This window comes from Setaria italica, chromosome IX (assembly GCF_000263155.2).
Source record: "Setaria italica strain Yugu1 chromosome IX, Setaria_italica_v2.0, whole genome shotgun sequence".
Taxonomy (NCBI): Eukaryota; Viridiplantae; Streptophyta; class Magnoliopsida; order Poales; family Poaceae; genus Setaria; species Setaria italica.
Genome location: NC_028458.1, coordinates 49,446,971 through 49,463,773, shown reverse-complemented (window position 1 = coordinate 49,463,773; position 16,803 = coordinate 49,446,971). Strand labels below are relative to the sequence as shown.

Below are 16,803 nucleotides of genomic sequence, written 5' to 3'. Positions count from 1 at the left end.
GAGGAGAAGCGTGCGGATGGTGGTGTACAAATTGGCCATGTGCTTGCGTTGCTTGGTTGTGTAACTTGTCTTCAATAAAATCTGATGGGGCCGCACCTACTTGGATTTAAGTTTTTAGTGTCTCTGTTCATCAGTTTTCTGCACCGAATGATCTCCTCTATCGTCGTCGTTGCTCTTCTTGTGTGTGAACGTGCGGATCTACGTTTATCTTTGCTGTTGCCACCCCTCGATCAGATTCGTGTGTCTATCTTTCAGGGGTTTCCGGCACCTCGAATCGTGCATGCATGTATCAACTGGGTAATGGTCGATGCTGCTGTATCCATCACAAACAGTTTGCCCTTCCTTTTGTTCCGCGAATAATTGTGTTTTAACTTTTTATCTCTGAGCAAAGAATACCCTAAATTCTCTAATACTAATTGGTAATTAGCCACTGTAATTATTCTATCCCCCCCACAATGAATTGGATTCAGGAGAACATGTTCGCTTTGGGCTAACCACTGCAGGCGGCGACCTTATTCGTTCCCCATTCCATCCTACAAATTCCCGCGCGGTGCTATGAAGATGACTTGTCCACCACATGAACGTGCTGGTACGTGCGCACGGTCGTGCTGCTCACTCGCACGTGCGGTGCGTGGGAGTCTTCACGTGAAATCAAGAAACGCATCGTATATGATCCCGGACAGAGCGTAAACATATCCACTTTGCATCCCCTCTCGAGCATCGTCTTCTTCAAACTACTAGCTCCGATCGGCTTCCTAGTAGAATATTCATGATCGAGCACGCGCGCACTACATCTAGATGGATTCGGCGTTAAGACAATCCGGATACAGCTCATGCTTGTTCGTCGGTGGTGTCCGGTATTCACTTTCCGTGGACTTTTGCTTGACCAAAAGCCAACCGCTCGTTGGACGTCGTCACCCGTCACGTCACGGGCTTGAGTCATTGCTTGCGTCATCGTAGACCTATGATTTGAGTCCGATTTCTAATCTGACACGATGGTTTCGCGCATTTCTTCGCCATACAAATCTTAATTAGTTGGCGTGCAAGTGCAAGGCTTTTATTTCCGTGTGCGTTTTTGAGGGCGTGAGAGCTCACCTTCGTCTGTCGCCAATCAATAATGAGGGCTGAAGCCAAACTCAAATGCGGGCAAAAGAGGAAATGCTTAACAAAGGCGATTAGCTTTTGAGGCGAGTCCAGCGAGCGATCTGAGCTGAGAGTGCGCGCGCGTGTGTGCGAAGTTCCGAAGTGTGAACTGTGAGCCTGTGACAGCCTGTGACTCGTGATAGAGACGCACCATCGCATCCACACCCACTTGTCTGATCCCTCAAGCCTCCATCATCCTGTTATCACCAGAGGAAGAAGAGTACATTGCTCATGAATCGTTCTGGGAGGCTGTACTAGGAGTGCACCCAAGTCATTGGACCGGGAATACTGACAAGGTTTCAGAGTCCTTCAGAGCCTTGCTTGGTAAGCCTTCACAGCAAACTTGATGCGTGTTTGATTGAACATGATTTACTCGCATGCTAGCATCAGGAATACTTAACCAAGCATATGGGGAGAGTTTTTTTTACTTCACCTAATGTTTTCTTAGGCAGCATGTGTATCTGTGTCACCCAACTTGTTAGTTATTTAATACTGCTTTATGTATGAGCACATGATTTCGCAAGGCTATTTGATGTGGACTTGATTATTTGAAGGTGTTCGTCTCTTTATGACCAATTTTACATAGCACTAGGCTAGTGGCGGTTGATACTTCCCATCTTTTTTTTTTGTAGATTTGTAGTTTGGGACTCTTGTACCTCTTGTTTCGTTTCTGTTTTATTATCCAACTTTGTACTACGGATTTTTTTAAAAGTGTGTACTGCAGATTTTGGTGGTAAGCAGTGTTGTATACTTGTATATCTAGCATGTACATTAATTCATTGGGTTGGTTTATTCCTTGTGCATCTTAATTTTTAACCAAGTGCTCATGATACAATATTTATTTTTCATACAGATGAGGCTTTGAAGAATAGTGCCAAATATCAAAAGGATATCGAGGACTACTATGACAGAATCGATGAGTTGAATGATACCTTCAAGGAGCACTTTAGTTATGTCATCATTAGGCCTCGTTGTCCTTCCCCTAGGTGCTTTCATTTGTGGCATAGGCAATTCCGAATGACAAACACTAACCCTAGTAATGCCTTCTAATGTTAAGTTTTTTCGTTCCACTTTTCTAAACTATATCAGTTTGATCCTCATGAATCTACTTTTGCTAATATTAGCTTCTTTGGGGAGCAAGTGCTTCACCGAACCTTGTGCATATGAATATGTATCGTCAGATCTTCAATTCTTTTCAATGAAGTTTGCCGGTGATTTCTCTCACGGTGAGAAGATGACCATTTATGGTTTCGTCGCAGTGCGGGATGATATTGATCATCTGCGGAATTATATATTTTACCGATCATCGGATCATGCCCAAGAGATTACTCCGGTTAGTATTGAATCTTGTTTGGGAGTTTTGTCTATTAATTAGTTGTGTATTTCCATTTATATCTTGAATCAAATCATTTTTTTCTCACTTGTAGCTTCCTTGGTCAATGTTATGCAATACCACTTCCGTATCACTACATCCTAGTACATGACGTATCAGATATCTTCAGCATTGAGTATAGATAAATATTGCTAGTTATTTTACTTACTATTTCCTAGGCCTGGTAAGCCATGGATGCTACATCAACTGATGTGTTTACCGTGTGAGTTATGCATTTTTAGCAGCTTACTTGAAGCTACTTTTAATTGCATCCAACAATAAAAAAAATATTTCATATAACACAAATGTACACCTGTTTTGCTCTGTCTTTTACCGAGCAAAGTTATAGTATTAAATTGTACTAGCTATTATGGAACCTGTAGTTTTATATAGTATGGTCTAGATAATTGTATTCTTGTTAAATTTGCTCCTTTTGGAACTGTGTCATTGCAAAATATTTTTACTAATATTGTTTTTGAAAACAGGATGCACCTGATCTATTGTTGATCCCTCCAGCTCGAGGGATATCGGCCCCTTTTAATGTCATTGTTGAATACTGTCTCAAGGTTAAAAACAATGGTGTTTGGAGGATGGTGTGCTCGTGAATGGTCGCTTTGATTTCAAGCAGTCACCAATGGCTCCGAAAGTCCAGCTGCACAAAGTGCGTCTGTTTGGCCCTCTTGGACCGCTTGACATCCGCTTTGCTCTTCTCAGATTTGCTGTGGAGGCGACCATAGATGTCAAAGTCAAGAGGGCCATGGCAGGCTACAGCCTTAGTACGGTTACGGCATATACTTGTGGACTCTTGGATGAGACGGTGCTATACAACGCGTATGCATCTTCAGTACCCTCCTCAGAGGAGGGGAAGAAAGATGTCAGGTTTGCTGTGGTGGCTTGTCATCGTCCATGGTAGCTGTAGCATCTGCAGTGGTGGCCGTGGAACTAGGTTGTGAATTGAAGCTATTTGAGATAGCATCGGAAAAACTTGGGTGTGGGCTTGGTAGGCATGTCAGGAAGAGCACCCATGAGCTCCGCTTCACCGCCCAGAAGCACAAGTGTAGCAAGGGGGCAATTGTGATGGGCGGGATGTTTAAGTTGGCATCAGAATGGTCCGTGCTCCTTTTAAACAAAGAGAACCTTGCATCATGACTCATGGAGTAGAGATGGCTATGTTCATACTAGTTGCTTAAATCTTTGTAACCAAATTGCTTTGTGATATATAAAATAGGATTGAATTTCCTTTTTATTACTTAATATGCACGGGCTGACAACGCAGCAGCCGGTTCCATCCAACATCACCTCCACCCCGATTGCTGGATAGGCATTCAGTCTTCCTATATGCGTATGCCTATTCGTATAGCCACAGCTTTAGTAACAAGTGCTGCTTGTGCGACTATCTGTGCTGCCTGATCGGAACAGCCGCTCCGGCTTTCCATGTGCGTTTTTTTTAGGACGTGAGAGCCCACCTACGTCGTCGTCAATCAACGAGGGCTGAGGCCAAACTCTAATGCGGACAAAAGAGGAAATGCTTAACAAAGGCAATAACTGTAGCTTCTTTTTTTTTCTCCCTCCGAGGCGAGTCCTGCGGGCGATCTGAGCTGAGAGCGCGCGCGCGTGTGCAAAGTGCCAAACTGTGAACTGTGAGCCTGTGACTCGTGATAAAGACACATCATCGCATCCACAACCACTTGTCTGATCTCCGCTCCCATGTCCCAGCCTCAGCTCTCGGGGCTGCCCTTCTCGAATCTCGACCGCCAGCATTCCTGTGGACGCGATCGACGTGACACCATGGACGGAGCCGACCCGCCGAAGAAGCCTACGGCAACCCGTACCCCAAGGAGGGGCGAGATCAAGAAGAAGATCATCAAACCGGTGGCGGCGGCTACGGGTACGCTGGAGGTGGCTCCGGCGCCGCCGCTGGCTACGGTGTCCACTGATGCATGGCGCCTGGGAGCGGAGCGGAGCGGAGCATAGCACGTTTTCAAAACTAGCTCATGTTTGTTCGTCGGTGGTGTCCGGTTTTCATTTTCCGTGGACTTTGACTTTAGCTTGACCAAACGCCAGCCACACGTTGGTCGTCGTCACAACACACAAACCACTCATCACACATTCACATCACATTACGGAGTTGCGCCATTTGCTTGTGTGATCGACTGAAACTCTGAATACGCTAGGCTGCGCGGTTAGGGATGCCTTGGGCCTCCGGTTCTATTTCGCCCTCGAAATGTAGTAGCTTGCGAGCAGGCCCAGATTTGCCTTTTCGGAGATGCGAATGGGCCTCCATCGGATGTCTTGTTTCCAAGTCTGCAAACCTAGAAAGGCCGCGTGTGTCATCGTGCGAATGGGCCTCCTTCCTGCTGAACTCACTCGTCGTCGCTCGCAGCGCAATTCGACCCAACTCGTCAAGTTGGCCCACGAAGATACAAATCTACAGCTCGTTCGGCTGGCTGCTGCAGCAGCAGAGAGCTGCTGCCTGCTGCAGCTTGCGTGCTACAGCTGCTGCGACAGAGAGCCGAGCAGCAGCAGCCAGCCGAACACGCTGCTAGTTCACGGCCTTTGCTCGCGCTCGTCGCGTGATCCGGGACGGAAACGAAAACGCGCTGCTCATGGCCTCATGCTTCGATTGCTGACAACGAACGCTTCTGTGCAGTTGGGAGCCGCCGTCGCGAATCCCGCAAAGCAGCCCACGTGGGTCCACCCCCACCAAGTGGAGCTGCCGGAGGAAAAGGAAAACAATTCTCCGCCGGCGTCGTCGCGGACGCCGCCGGACGGCTGCGGGAGTCCCCATCGCCATCAGTTCCGCGCGAATCACCGCCGCGCGGCGCCATTACCCGCTGTCGCGGCGCTTGCTTGCTTTCGATGCGGTTGGTGTGGATTCCTCGCAGCACCAATGGGCAACGGGGGAGGAGAGGTGGGCTATTTTTTTAGCCGCCCGAGTACAGAGTACTACCCACCTTGGCCGGCTCGGATAAGAAGATGCCTCCGTTCCGTTCCGTCGCTCGCCTCGGCCACGGCTTTCGCTGATACCGTGCTTTTTAATCGTCTTTCTCTACGCCTTCTTTTTTTTATTTTATTTTGTACAACAACTGCAGTGATCAGTGGATTCGAGGCCATCGTTTTGTTTGTCTACTGGAAGTCGAATGAGGTCAAGCGTCTTTGCTTTTCACGTGCTAACTCTGCAGTTTTGAGATGTAAAAGCACGCACGCTGGTCCGCCTGGTTTAACTTTTAACCCATCTTTGGGTCGTCCGTGGTCTGGCACCGAACCACTCAGACTGACTAAGATTATGTTTGATTGCATGCATCACATGATATATGTATGGATGATTATGAATGGTGGGGTTCAGTGTATATTTGGTTGCGTGCACCACATGATGCATGCATGGATGATCCTGAATGGGGATGGTTTAACCAATTTGCTTGTGCCTCTGAGGGCCTGTTTGGTTTCACATGCTTATGCATAAGCAACTTAAAATAAGCAAATAAGTTTATAAAATCAATCACTCTTGCTTATAGGGTTGCTTATGAGGTTGCTTATTATAAGCAAATAAGCAACTCTTGGGTTGCTTATGGTTGCTTATGAGGACTATTCAATGCACTTTACACCTCTTGCCCTTGTTGAATGCCTGATTGGCCTCCCTCTCTCCCTCAATGATTAGAGGCAAACATGACAATATCCACCTCATTCAATGCTTATAAGCAAGGGTATCCAAACAGCTGAATTAAAAATAAAACTCAAACCAAACAGACCTTAAGTAGAATAACGTATTAAGTAAGATGGTCTCATTCTGGATGAGTTGGTACAAGTTCCGAGAGAAACGCAAGTTCTCGAGAGATGTCTTTTTGCAGTTGGCGTTCACACGCCCGTCTTCCCGTCAACTCAAAGTTCTTTGAAAGACCGGCAGGACCGAACGGTCAGCTTCAGACCAGGCCCCTCAAGATTTTTTCAAAAATTCAAACTAGTGATGTATGGGCATCATGTTCTGCATCGGAAAAAATGGCTGCCGCAATGGCAGATCGCGCACTCTCGATTTGGCTTTTGGGGCCAGGGTGGAATGTCATCGCGCGGAGCAGCGTGTTTCCAACTTTCCATCCATACCCGTTCAAGAACTGCCGCAAGCATTTGCTGCTCGTCCTGTACCCCGATTTGTTTGATTAGAAAATTGAGAAATGAGACAAAAACTTCTGAGTTCTGCGTGAGAAAAGCATCACACGGAGATGAAAACTTGGACCAAAACTTGAGAAGAAGGAGAAACGGATCTGTGCGTGTGGTCCGGTGTACCCATTGCTGGTCGTCCATCTGATCGCGTCCATCACCGTTCACGCCTTCACGACAAGGTGTACGTGTACCAAACGCATGGGCCATTTTGCCCGTTTGCAAGGACGGCGAAAATTACACGGGCGGCTGCCCCAGCGAACAGTGTGGGAGATTGGATGGATCAGGCCGGCGGCACACTGCACGAGGCAACAATACTATTCCAACCAGGGCCATGTTTAGTTAGGCCTTGTTTAGTTGGGGAATTTGGGAGGTGCCAAATTACTGTTACAGCACTGTAGCACACTGTAGCGTTTCGTTTGTATTTGTGAGTAACTAAACATGGCCTTACTCCCAACTCCCAACTTTGACACTATGCAAAAAGAAGATTCCCCATCACATCAAACTTGCGGTACATGCATGGAGTACTAAATGTAGATGAAATTAAAAACTAATTGCACAGTTTTGTTGTACTTTGCGAGACGAATCTTTTGAGCCTAATTAGTCAATATTTGGACAATAATTCACAAATACAAACGAAACGCTACAGTGTGCTACAGCTGCTGTAACAGTAATTTGGCACCACCCAAATTCCCCAACTAAACAAGGCCCAGGCCAGTGGCCACCAACCATCGCGCCTCACGCGCCCCGCGCGCCCGTGAAGCCACGAACCGCCGCCGTTACTGCGCAACGGAATGACCAAAATATCATCCCTACCTTCCCCCGTCTGCCTACTGTTCAGGGGTAAAGGCGTAAAATAGAATGCGCCCAAATGGCAGGCCAACCGGGCCAATCACGCCCGTCCAAATGTACCTCTCCTCTAGCCGCACGATCACCCCGTCTCGGATCGGTGGCCAGGATGCGCCCTACGAGAAGCTTCCCTTTCTCCCAGTCCTCCGTCGTCTGCCTCTCGGTTCTCTCCATATAAACCCCTGGGGGGAGCGTGGCTGCCATCTGCCCCATAAGCTTCTGTGATCTCTCCCACCGCCGCATCGCATTCTCCGATCCGAAGCTCCCTGCCCGCAGCCATGGCGAAGTGCTACCCGACCGTCAGCGCTGAGTACCAGGAGGCCGTCGAGAAGGCCAGGCGCAAGCTCCGCGCCCTCATCGCCGAGAAGAGCTGCGCCCCCCTCATGCTCCGTCTCGCGTAAGCCCCGCCTCCCTCCCTCCCTCCCTCTCTCTCCGCTACCTAACCCCGCGCGTGCTTCCGGATCGTCGGCAGTAGTTTTCGGTGGCCTGATCTGGGCTTTCGATTTGGTTGCGCAGGTGGCACTCGGCGGGGACGTTCGACGTGTCGACGAAGACCGGCGGCCCCTTCGGTACGATGAAGAACCCGGCGGAGCAGGCGCACGGCGCCAACGCGGGCCTGGACATCGCGGTGCGGATGCTCGAGCCCGTGAAGGAGGAGTTCCCCATCCTCTCGTACGCCGATCTGTACCAGGTGCGCCCGCGATCTCGCAGCGATCTGGTCGGACGCTTCGATCCGCCCCTAAATGAATGCGGTTTCTGACGGTTTTTTTGTTCTCTGTTTTGGTGCGTAGCTTGCGGGAGTTGTGGCCGTGGAGGTGACCGGTGGACCTGAGATCCCCTTCCACCCCGGTAGGGAGGTGAGACTTTTCATCCCTTTTCTACTGCCTTTGGGGTTTTACCTGGGTTTAAGGCCTTGATTCGAAATGTCCAAGGAGGAGAGTGGGAAAGGTAGTATGGTGAGATCCTGGTTGTTTACTCCAATTAGTGCCACCGATTTATGAGCGTATTATCATGGGTTTGGTGGGTGCCTCTTATAGACAACCATATCCATTTATTCATGGCACGTGATCTTATAATTTAGTCTTCACATCGGTTTGTTTGAGGTTGGGGCCCATGTCTTGCTCTTGACAATAATTTTGTCTTATTGCGCTATGGGTTCATTGTTTGCGTGATATGTCTGGTAACGAAATGGTCGGCCTCTGTGATGTCAAAGTAACATAGTAATTTACTGTAATGTCTGTCCATATATGATATGCAGCTTTCAGTCTGTGCATAGGATTGAAGTTTGTTAATTGTTTGTTTGTACTGATTCATTCCTTGGTTCCTGTTGCATGTGATTGTTGAGTCACACAAATGGACCTTATGCATGTTTCATACTTTGTACTATGAGATGTCGCGACTAATCACTTGTCATCAACTTATATGTTACCTAAGATACTGGGTCTAACTTAATCTGTCTCTTTTGTGCTGGTTTTGCAAATAGAGAATGACAAGAATACTAGATAGCCTTCCTTCTGAATATTAGTGTTGGAATGCTGGATTTATCTTGGGAAAAATCTATTGTTTATCATTTTGTATTCGTTTCATCCATCGGCAAGCCATGCTCAGCTTTTTATGATATATATTCAATACAACAGGGGCGGAGCCAGTGGAGGCCAAACTGGGCTCCAGGCCCCCCTTGCTGATTCTCTTTTTTGTTTATAGTTGAGCATACTCTCTTGTGATTAGGCTGATGTACAGCAAAATATTGATACCACCAGACCATTAACTCTCTTGCATAGTGTCAGGTGTCAGTGAACATTTGATGATAACATTGCTCTATGAGACTCTGACAGTGTTAGTTGTGATAGTCTTATTTGTTCGATGTTTTTTGGGTCATGACAGTGTTTGCTAATGCTCAGTGTATTTACATCTTTCCTTTGTCCTTTTCAGGACAAGCCTCAGCCGCCACCTGAGGGCCGCCTTCCTGATGCTACTAAGGGTAGGCCTCTAATCTTTAATACTATTGCCATGAATGTTGAACTGTTTGGTTGTATTCATCATTCTTCCTTGGGGGCTTTGGTGTCGTGTTGAATCTCATTTTTAAATTGACACAAGAACCATCACTTACAGCTTGCTTGCTGTCTTCTTACCCAGGTTCTGACCATCTGAGGCAGGTCTTTGGCAAGCAGATGGGCTTGAGTGATCAGGACATTGTTGCCCTCTCTGGTGGCCACACCTTGGTTTGTTGCTGTCCACTCATGTTTGCTTCATCATTGTGTAATATGTATGCATGCATTGATGTTGTTTTCTTGTTTTTCTTTAGGGAAGGTGCCACAAGGAGCGGTCTGGTTTTGAGGGGGCCTGGACTAGAAACCCTTTGGTCTTTGACAACTCTTACTTCAAGTGAGTCTACAGCTTGTTTAAAAAAGGAATTGGAATTAATTAAGTGATGTTTGTAACTACCTTTGTTATCTCATTCTAGGCAGTTGAATGTTATTAGACACTAATAAGCCATCCGATATTTCTGTAGGGAACTTGTGAGTGGTGACAAGGAGGGCCTTCTTCAGCTCCCAAGTGACAAAGCCCTGCTGAGCGACCCTGCCTTCCGCCCTCTTGTGGAGAAATATGCTGCGGTATGCCTCCAGTTCAATGCATCCAGAGTTTGGAGATATGTAAGAGATGCTAATTGTTGATTGCGTTACAGGATGAGAAGGCTTTCTTTGATGACTACAAGGAGGCCCACCTCAAGCTCTCTGAACTGGGGTGAGTAACCATTGCCCACTCAATTTTGTGCTTAAGTCGTTGGAACAAATCTGATTGTTTTCCTTTGTGGATTGCAGGTTCGCCGATGCATAAAATGGCCTATCCTAGACTACTACGTACTGCTGCTTGTATGGGATCGTGTAATCTTGTTTTGCATCTGGAGTTAGTGTGAACCAGCAGATTACCAAGTATCTTCTCTGTAATAAATTCGTCGCCCTGGATGTTCTAGGTACTTGTCGATGTTTGAATGTGGTCCGTTTGGCTAGACTCTGATGCTGTAAGCCACTGAAACTACAAGATCTATGATCTATCTTGTGAATGCAGTACGTTCTGGTGCCTTAAACCATGTTTGAATCGGTGCATGCCTGAGATATTGTTCTGCCTTGTTCTTGGATCTGGTTTCCGTTGGTATCGTTCTCTGAGTTGTGTGCTTGATTGGTTGTGCTCTTTGTACTGATTCTTTGTGGTGGCGTGTAGACTGGTTGAGCATTTTGAGGCGGAATAGATGTCTTGGCTCGAAGGTTTATTTGGAGCAATCTGGTTCTGAGCTACTGACACGCCTGCTTTCCCGTCTAGTTAAGCTCCACAGTTCGGCTTGGGACATTACTCTGTGATCACTCGCTTCATCACCCTTGAGGCACCAGGCTGTCTGTCTAGCTTTACGAACATAGGCAAGTAGTCCTCACGTATCTGAAATTTGTCATTCTAATGAACATGTCTAGCTTTAGCTTTACTAACATAGGCAAGTAGTGCTTACGTACCTGAAATTTATCATTCTAATTTGAATTAAACAACATGGATTTGTACCATAACATGCAGTATGTGCAAAGTTTTAAAAGTATTAATGGTTTATGGAACTTTTCAAAACTTTTTTTTTTTGAGGACTGGAACTTTTCAATACTTGAGGCGTCTTGCACAAGCTAGTTCCAAACAAGCCCATGGTACTGCCCTGTCTGTGTGCTCTGACTCTAAGTCTACGCTGCACTCGTTAACGTTGCACTCGTTAAGTTAGCAGACAAAATTGAGAGTCGGTATGCTCGAAATTCGAAAATCATGCTCCAAACCTTTTATTCTTGGTACAATAGATTACAGCGACGCCTGAAACTAGTAGGAACAGCTTACACAGCATTACACTGACAGGATGGTGGGCTCGAACATCAACAAACAAACAAATGCAATGTTCAGTCTACCCGGCTCTTAAATCTTACTCCTATTTACAAACAACATGCATAGATGTGAACCGTACATCTGGGGATCCAATCTAATATCGGAAATTCGGGTTCATTTCGATGGCCTCGTTGAAAATTAGCTGCTTCATTTGGTCCTCAGTCAGAGCCTGCTGCTCGAAGTCGAACGAGAACGGATCCGTGCAGATGGGCTCGTCAGCGATGTCGTGTAATCGCTCCAGGTACGGGTGGTCCAGCGCCTCTTCAACTGCACGGCAAAAGAAATTTCGGTGAGAACTGAAATTAGTCAGACATGAGACCTGGACCTTAACGAATTCTCTGAGCTAAAACTCTGCTAGTCTGAACACGGTACATGAGTCTGAACCAAAGTCTGGAGTCAGTACTTAGATTATCTGTAATTCTGTAGTGTTTGTTTCTTTTCATATCGAACGTGTTTATTCTGCACATAGTGGTCATCGCCACTTCGACAAAAGCAATGCGGAGAAAGCTCCAAAGCAGGCATAAATAAGGGAGGATGGAGCAAAGCAGCAACACTGCAAATTGAAGATAAGTGGAAATGCAAAGGCACGGACACAAACTTGAATGCATATAGAGCTCTCTCCTCAGCAAGGACCACTTTGATGACTCGGATGCATAAGATTTAAAATATACAGAACGAAAAACAAGAATAATTACACAGTTTCTCTTAAGGAATGTACAAAAGGTTTGTCTTGTGGCAATAGCAATTTCTACAAGGAGGGAGGCCGTGCGGCCTCGGCGGCGCACAGGGCAAGGAGGAGACCGCACCACAACGGCGTGCGGGTTGGGTGGTGATTGCGCGGCAATGCCTACGCGCGAGGGAGGATGCGGTGGCGGTCGCGCTAAGGCGGCTGGTTGGTGACGGGGCGGTTGCAGGGAGGTGTTTGTGTTGGTGTAGTCATGACGGGTGGGGAAGTTTGTGGCAGCTGCTCGGGGGAGGTGTCGGACGAAAGTCATGCTCAGTGTGCCGGGTTGACAACGGCGACGCTTTGGGCACCGCAATTTCCTGTTAGCGACGTTGTCATGTCACTCTCCTCGCGTCGTTCTCGGAAACTCCAGGTGAAAACCTTGCTTAAGTTTTTTGGGCGGGCGGCGACAGCGCAGCTAGCATCGTGTCCTTCTTGAAGGTGTCGTCTTCGGAGTTCTGATGGTGGTGGGCAGCGCCCCGATAGCTTCCCTGTTTGTTTGGCGGCGAGCGATCACGCAAGGCGGCGGCTGTGTCGATGCGAAGCTCCGACCATGGTGGATTTGGGCCTCGTGGTGGAATGGGTGGAGGCCTAGTCAATGACTTAAGGTGCGGATGCCCGCGGTGGCGGAAGGCGACTGGAAGTAGATGTTTGAAACGGTGTCTAGAGGGCAAGACTTCTGCTTGGCATGAGGGCGACGGTAGGGAGGAGCCGTGCGCCAGTTGTGACCACGAATTTGGCATGTGGCTGGCGTGGTACGAGGTGGCTGATAGATCTGCTTCACTAAAGAGACCTGCGTGGAGGTGATCCTCTGATGGCTGCCAGATGCCCTGCCAGCACCCTGCTTTCCTCGATGAGGCGAGGTTGCTTGGTGCCACAGTGTACAACCAGATCTCGGGGGACGTGGTTGGCAGTTGATGTCCGGAGACAGCTACTCCTGTATTGGTTCGACGGCTTGCAGCATTCTACAGCGGCTAGCCTTGCTTGGTGAGTTTAGTCCGATGTAGGACAACTTCGTTTGGAAGCACAAGCGGATCTGATGGCTCGATAGCTACACGGCCTGCAGCGAACCACGGCGGCTATCCCTGGATAGCAGTGGCTGGCCCGACGTGGGACATTGTCGGTAACGACGGGTTATCCTCTATCAGCCTTGTGCCCTGGTGATGGTGTTGCTGTTGGTGCACGAGCACCGGTGTTGTGGAGTGTCATGGTGGTGCCGCTGCCCCCTTTTGACCAACCATGTTGTCTGCGCGTGAGTTTGAGTTGAGGCCCGGATCGATGTACCAATCCGATCGAGCAGAGTCTTTTGTTGAGGCTCGTGTCGATATCCTAATTCGACCAGGCAGAGTTGAGAGAGGTCCGGTTGATGCCCCAATCCAACCGGCCGATGTTGTGTTTTGAGTAGTACGTTGGCGTGGTACAACGCGGATTGATGTCCCAATCCAACTGGCCGGTATTCGTTGTTTTTTTTGTTGTTTTTTTCGTTATTTGCCTGGTCTGAGTTTATTCTTCTTTTTAATATAATCGGCGTTTCTCCTGATTCGTTTTTAAAAAAATAATAATTTCTACTACTCTCTTTTGTCTTGTACTAACTTGCTGTGGATCAGCTTTTTAGCTGCAAATTTGCAAGCCCACTGGGATATTGTTCTATCAGTTGAACGGTAGGCAACAAACTGAACAAAAGTGAGATTCATGCTAGCAAGTAGCGAACTAGCAGTGGACCTTAAATACAAGGGTATAGCGCTTAAATGTTTGACGACAGAATGACAGAAGTGACGCCGCCCTTTTCCGTTAGACTGTTATGGTCTCAATTCAACCGGGGGCGTTTGGATGCCAGGGGCTAAACTTTAACCCTATCACATCACATGTTCGGATGCTAATTAGGAGGATTAAATATAAGCTAATTATAAAACTAATAGCAGAACCCCTAGGCTAAATCGCGAGACGAATCTATTAAGCCTAATTAATCCATCATTAGCAAATGGTTACTGTAGTACCACATTGTCAAATCATGGACTAATTAGACTTAATAGATTCGTCTCGCGATTTAGCCTAGGGGTTGCGCAATTAGTTTTATAATTAGACTATGTTTAATACTCCTGATTAGTGTCCAAACATCCGATGTGACAGTTGCCAAACACCCCAACCTACCCAACCCTGACCGGAAACCCTGACAAAACCCTGCGGATTATTAAATGTTTCTACTTTGGACAAAGAAGATTGCATTTGAACCTGACCAGAACAGTCAAGCTACTCAAAGTTGGACGGACAGACCTAGCTCAGGGCACGCCTCTTTCTTTGACCGGAGGCCGCCAGTACCATGTCTACTTGATGCCAACCCGGAAATGTGCCAGTGTTTCCTTGCCTATACACAAGGGTAGCCAGTGGCCCTCACGTACTACTAACCACCGACGTCAATATGGTAGTGAACAGTGATTCTACCACCGGTCAACACGCAAGAATAGAAAACCGCACGTGGAGTATACCCAAAGATTCAGCAGCCGCACGAGTTGCACGAGGATAAAAGAAAAGCAAATCAAAACCGCGGCGGCGAGCCGGTGTGGCTGACCTGTGATCCTCTGCAGCGGGTTGAAGGTGAGCATCCGCTCGATGAGGTCCAGCGCCACGGGCTGCACCCTCGGGAACAGGCTCGCGAACGGCCGCCGCGGGAACTGCGGCAGGTGCCGCATGTACTTGCGCGCGTCCTCGTTCCGGATGAACCCGAGCTCCTCATCCGTCGGCGTCCCGATCACCTGCCGATGATGATGATGATAGGTCGAAGGCGTCAGAGATACACGAGTGAAATACTGAAATGCCATCGTGCAACCCGAGACGCCGAAAGTTACCTCGGTGATGAGGCGCATCTGGTGCATGTGGTCGCGGCCGGGGAAGAGGGGCTGGCGGTTGATGAGCTCCATGAAGATGCAGCCGACGGACCAGACGTCGATGGCGGCCGAGTAGTCGGTGGAGTTGAGCAGGAGCTCGGGGGCGCGGTACCACCGCGTCACCACGTACTCCGTCATCATGTCGCTCTCGGAGGACGGCCGGGCCAGCCCGAAGTCGCAGATCTTGAGGTCGCAGTTGGCGTTCAGCAGCAGGTTGCTGGGCTTCAGGTCGCGGTGGATCACGTTGGCCGAGTGGATGTACTTGAGCCCGCGCAGGATCTGGTACAGGAAGTACTGCAAGACGACGGCCGACACGTACAGAGATTACTCCGTCAGATCGTTAGCAAGCTGACGGCGACACCGTCGATGGCGTCTTGTCTGACTAGTTCTGTCATCAATTAACAACAGTTTTGCGTGCGATCACAGCTTTTCAGCTAGTAGTTACCTGGCAGTGCTCCTCCGAGAGCTCCTGGTTGGAGCGGATGATGTGGTGGAGGTCCGTGTCCATGAGCTCGGTGCCGATGTACACATCGTTGAACGCCTGCGGGATCGGCGGCGGGATCACGTCCCGGATGCCTATGATCTGTTGTTTTTCCATGCCCGGCGTCAGATTCAGTCCCACACATCATCGTGTAACTGAAACGCAAATCACGGCGCGCGCGCGCGCGTGCTTTATGCGTGCTTACGTTCTCGTGGTCGAGGTGCCGGAGCAGCTTGATCTCCCGGAGCGTGCGCTTGGCGTCCATGTGGTTATCGAAAGCGCTGGCGATCTTCTTGATCGCCACCATCTCCCTCGTCTCGAAGTTCATCACCGAGCTGCGCGCATCCGTACGGAATTTTTCTTTTTCAGAACAAAATCAACCACTCCTAATAAAAGGTGAAGTATTCATTCGATTCGAGAGCTCACCAACCACTGCGATACTAAATTTAACCGAACCTGCTTCAACTGCAGCACTCACTCTAGTATTTTTTAAGAAAAGGAAATGATTGGCCCTATCAATCCATGACCCGATGACCATCCTCCTATGAACTAATAACCCTAACACCTGCCAATCATCTGCAACCAGCTTCGCAACTCGCAACAAATCGATTAGCCGCAAGGGTCGAACAGAGAACGTACCAGACGATCCCGTAGGCGCCGCGGCCGATGGGCATGATGGGCGGCTGGTATTTGTTGGTGATCTCGAACAGGTTGCCGAAGATGTTGTACTGGAGGAACCGGCCGCCGTGCGTCACCGTCGGCCGGAACTCGGCGACCGGCGGAGCCCCGTCCATGCCTCCTCCGCTCATCCTCGCTCCTCTCCCCTCTAGCTAACTTACCCCCCTCGGAGAAGAAGAAGACGCCGCCGCCTTCTCACTCCTCGCAAGCACGAGCCCAACCCAAATCAAGCAGATTGACTTTATCGTCTTCCCCCACCCCCTCTCGACCGATTTGTCAAAAGAGGAAGCGCTGGCGAGGGATTTATAAAAGAGGGGGCGGCGGCTAGAGGCCAGAGCGGGCGTTGGGCGTTGCTGCTGGCCTGCAACCCCCGGGAGGCCCAGACGGACTTCACTCCAGCTGAGGAAGGTTACGAGAAAGCGAGCCGGAGTATACTACTGCGTGACCCCCCCCCCCCCTCCCAGGTATCCACACGTGTAGGGAGGGAGCGTCACTAGCCGGACTGCTTGATCCCCCAGTTTGCAACACGCCAAGGCTGTGGGGAGGTGCCGGCAGATTTGTTTCATCCAAGAGGTGTCAACCCTATGGCCGCCCCCACCCCCTT

At 48.8% G+C, this 16,803-nt stretch overlaps 2 protein-coding genes and 1 long non-coding RNA gene across 5 annotated transcripts; 2 read left to right on the top strand and 1 right to left on the bottom strand.

Moving 5' to 3' along the window:
* The first annotated feature begins 1,239 nt into the window (after positions 1–1,239).
* Positions 1,240–3,705, top strand: LOC111255911. The gene is made up of 3 exons (XR_002676065.1): positions 1,240–1,467; positions 1,997–2,476; positions 3,001–3,705. It is a non-coding gene; the product is annotated as an uncharacterized LOC111255911 (long non-coding RNA).
* Positions 3,706–7,708: 4,003 nt separating this feature from the next.
* LOC101760004 (L-ascorbate peroxidase 1, cytosolic) lies at positions 7,709–10,618 on the top strand. Its single transcript, XM_004984762.4, has 9 exons — positions 7,709–7,916; positions 8,036–8,210; positions 8,311–8,376; positions 9,452–9,500; positions 9,656–9,741; positions 9,825–9,904; positions 10,032–10,134; positions 10,206–10,264; positions 10,342–10,618. Exons 1-9 carry the CDS (start codon positions 7,798–7,800, stop codon positions 10,355–10,357), a joined length of 753 nt encoding a protein of 250 aa, XP_004984819.1. The 5' UTR covers positions 7,709–7,797; the 3' UTR covers positions 10,358–10,618.
* Positions 10,619–11,298: 680 nt separating this feature from the next.
* LOC101760406 (mitogen-activated protein kinase 5) lies at positions 11,299–16,645 on the bottom strand. 3 transcript variants are annotated; one of them, XM_004984764.2, is made up of 6 exons: positions 16,161–16,645; positions 15,727–15,856; positions 15,486–15,623; positions 15,002–15,334; positions 14,725–14,908; positions 11,299–11,698 (listed from the first exon to the last, which is right to left on the bottom strand). In XM_004984764.2, the coding sequence occupies exons 1-6, from the start codon at positions 16,328–16,330 to the stop codon at positions 11,526–11,528; spliced, it is 1,128 nt and encodes a 375-aa protein (XP_004984821.1). In that variant the 5' UTR covers positions 16,331–16,645; the 3' UTR covers positions 11,299–11,525. The 3 variants fall into 3 exon arrangements, with proteins under 3 accessions (XP_004984821.1, XP_022678511.1, XP_004984820.1); XM_022822776.1 differs by lacking the exon at positions 16,161–16,645 and adding an exon at positions 15,948–16,132; XM_004984763.2 differs by having other exon boundaries at positions 14,725–15,334.
* Between the last annotated feature and the right edge of the window lie 158 nt (positions 16,646–16,803).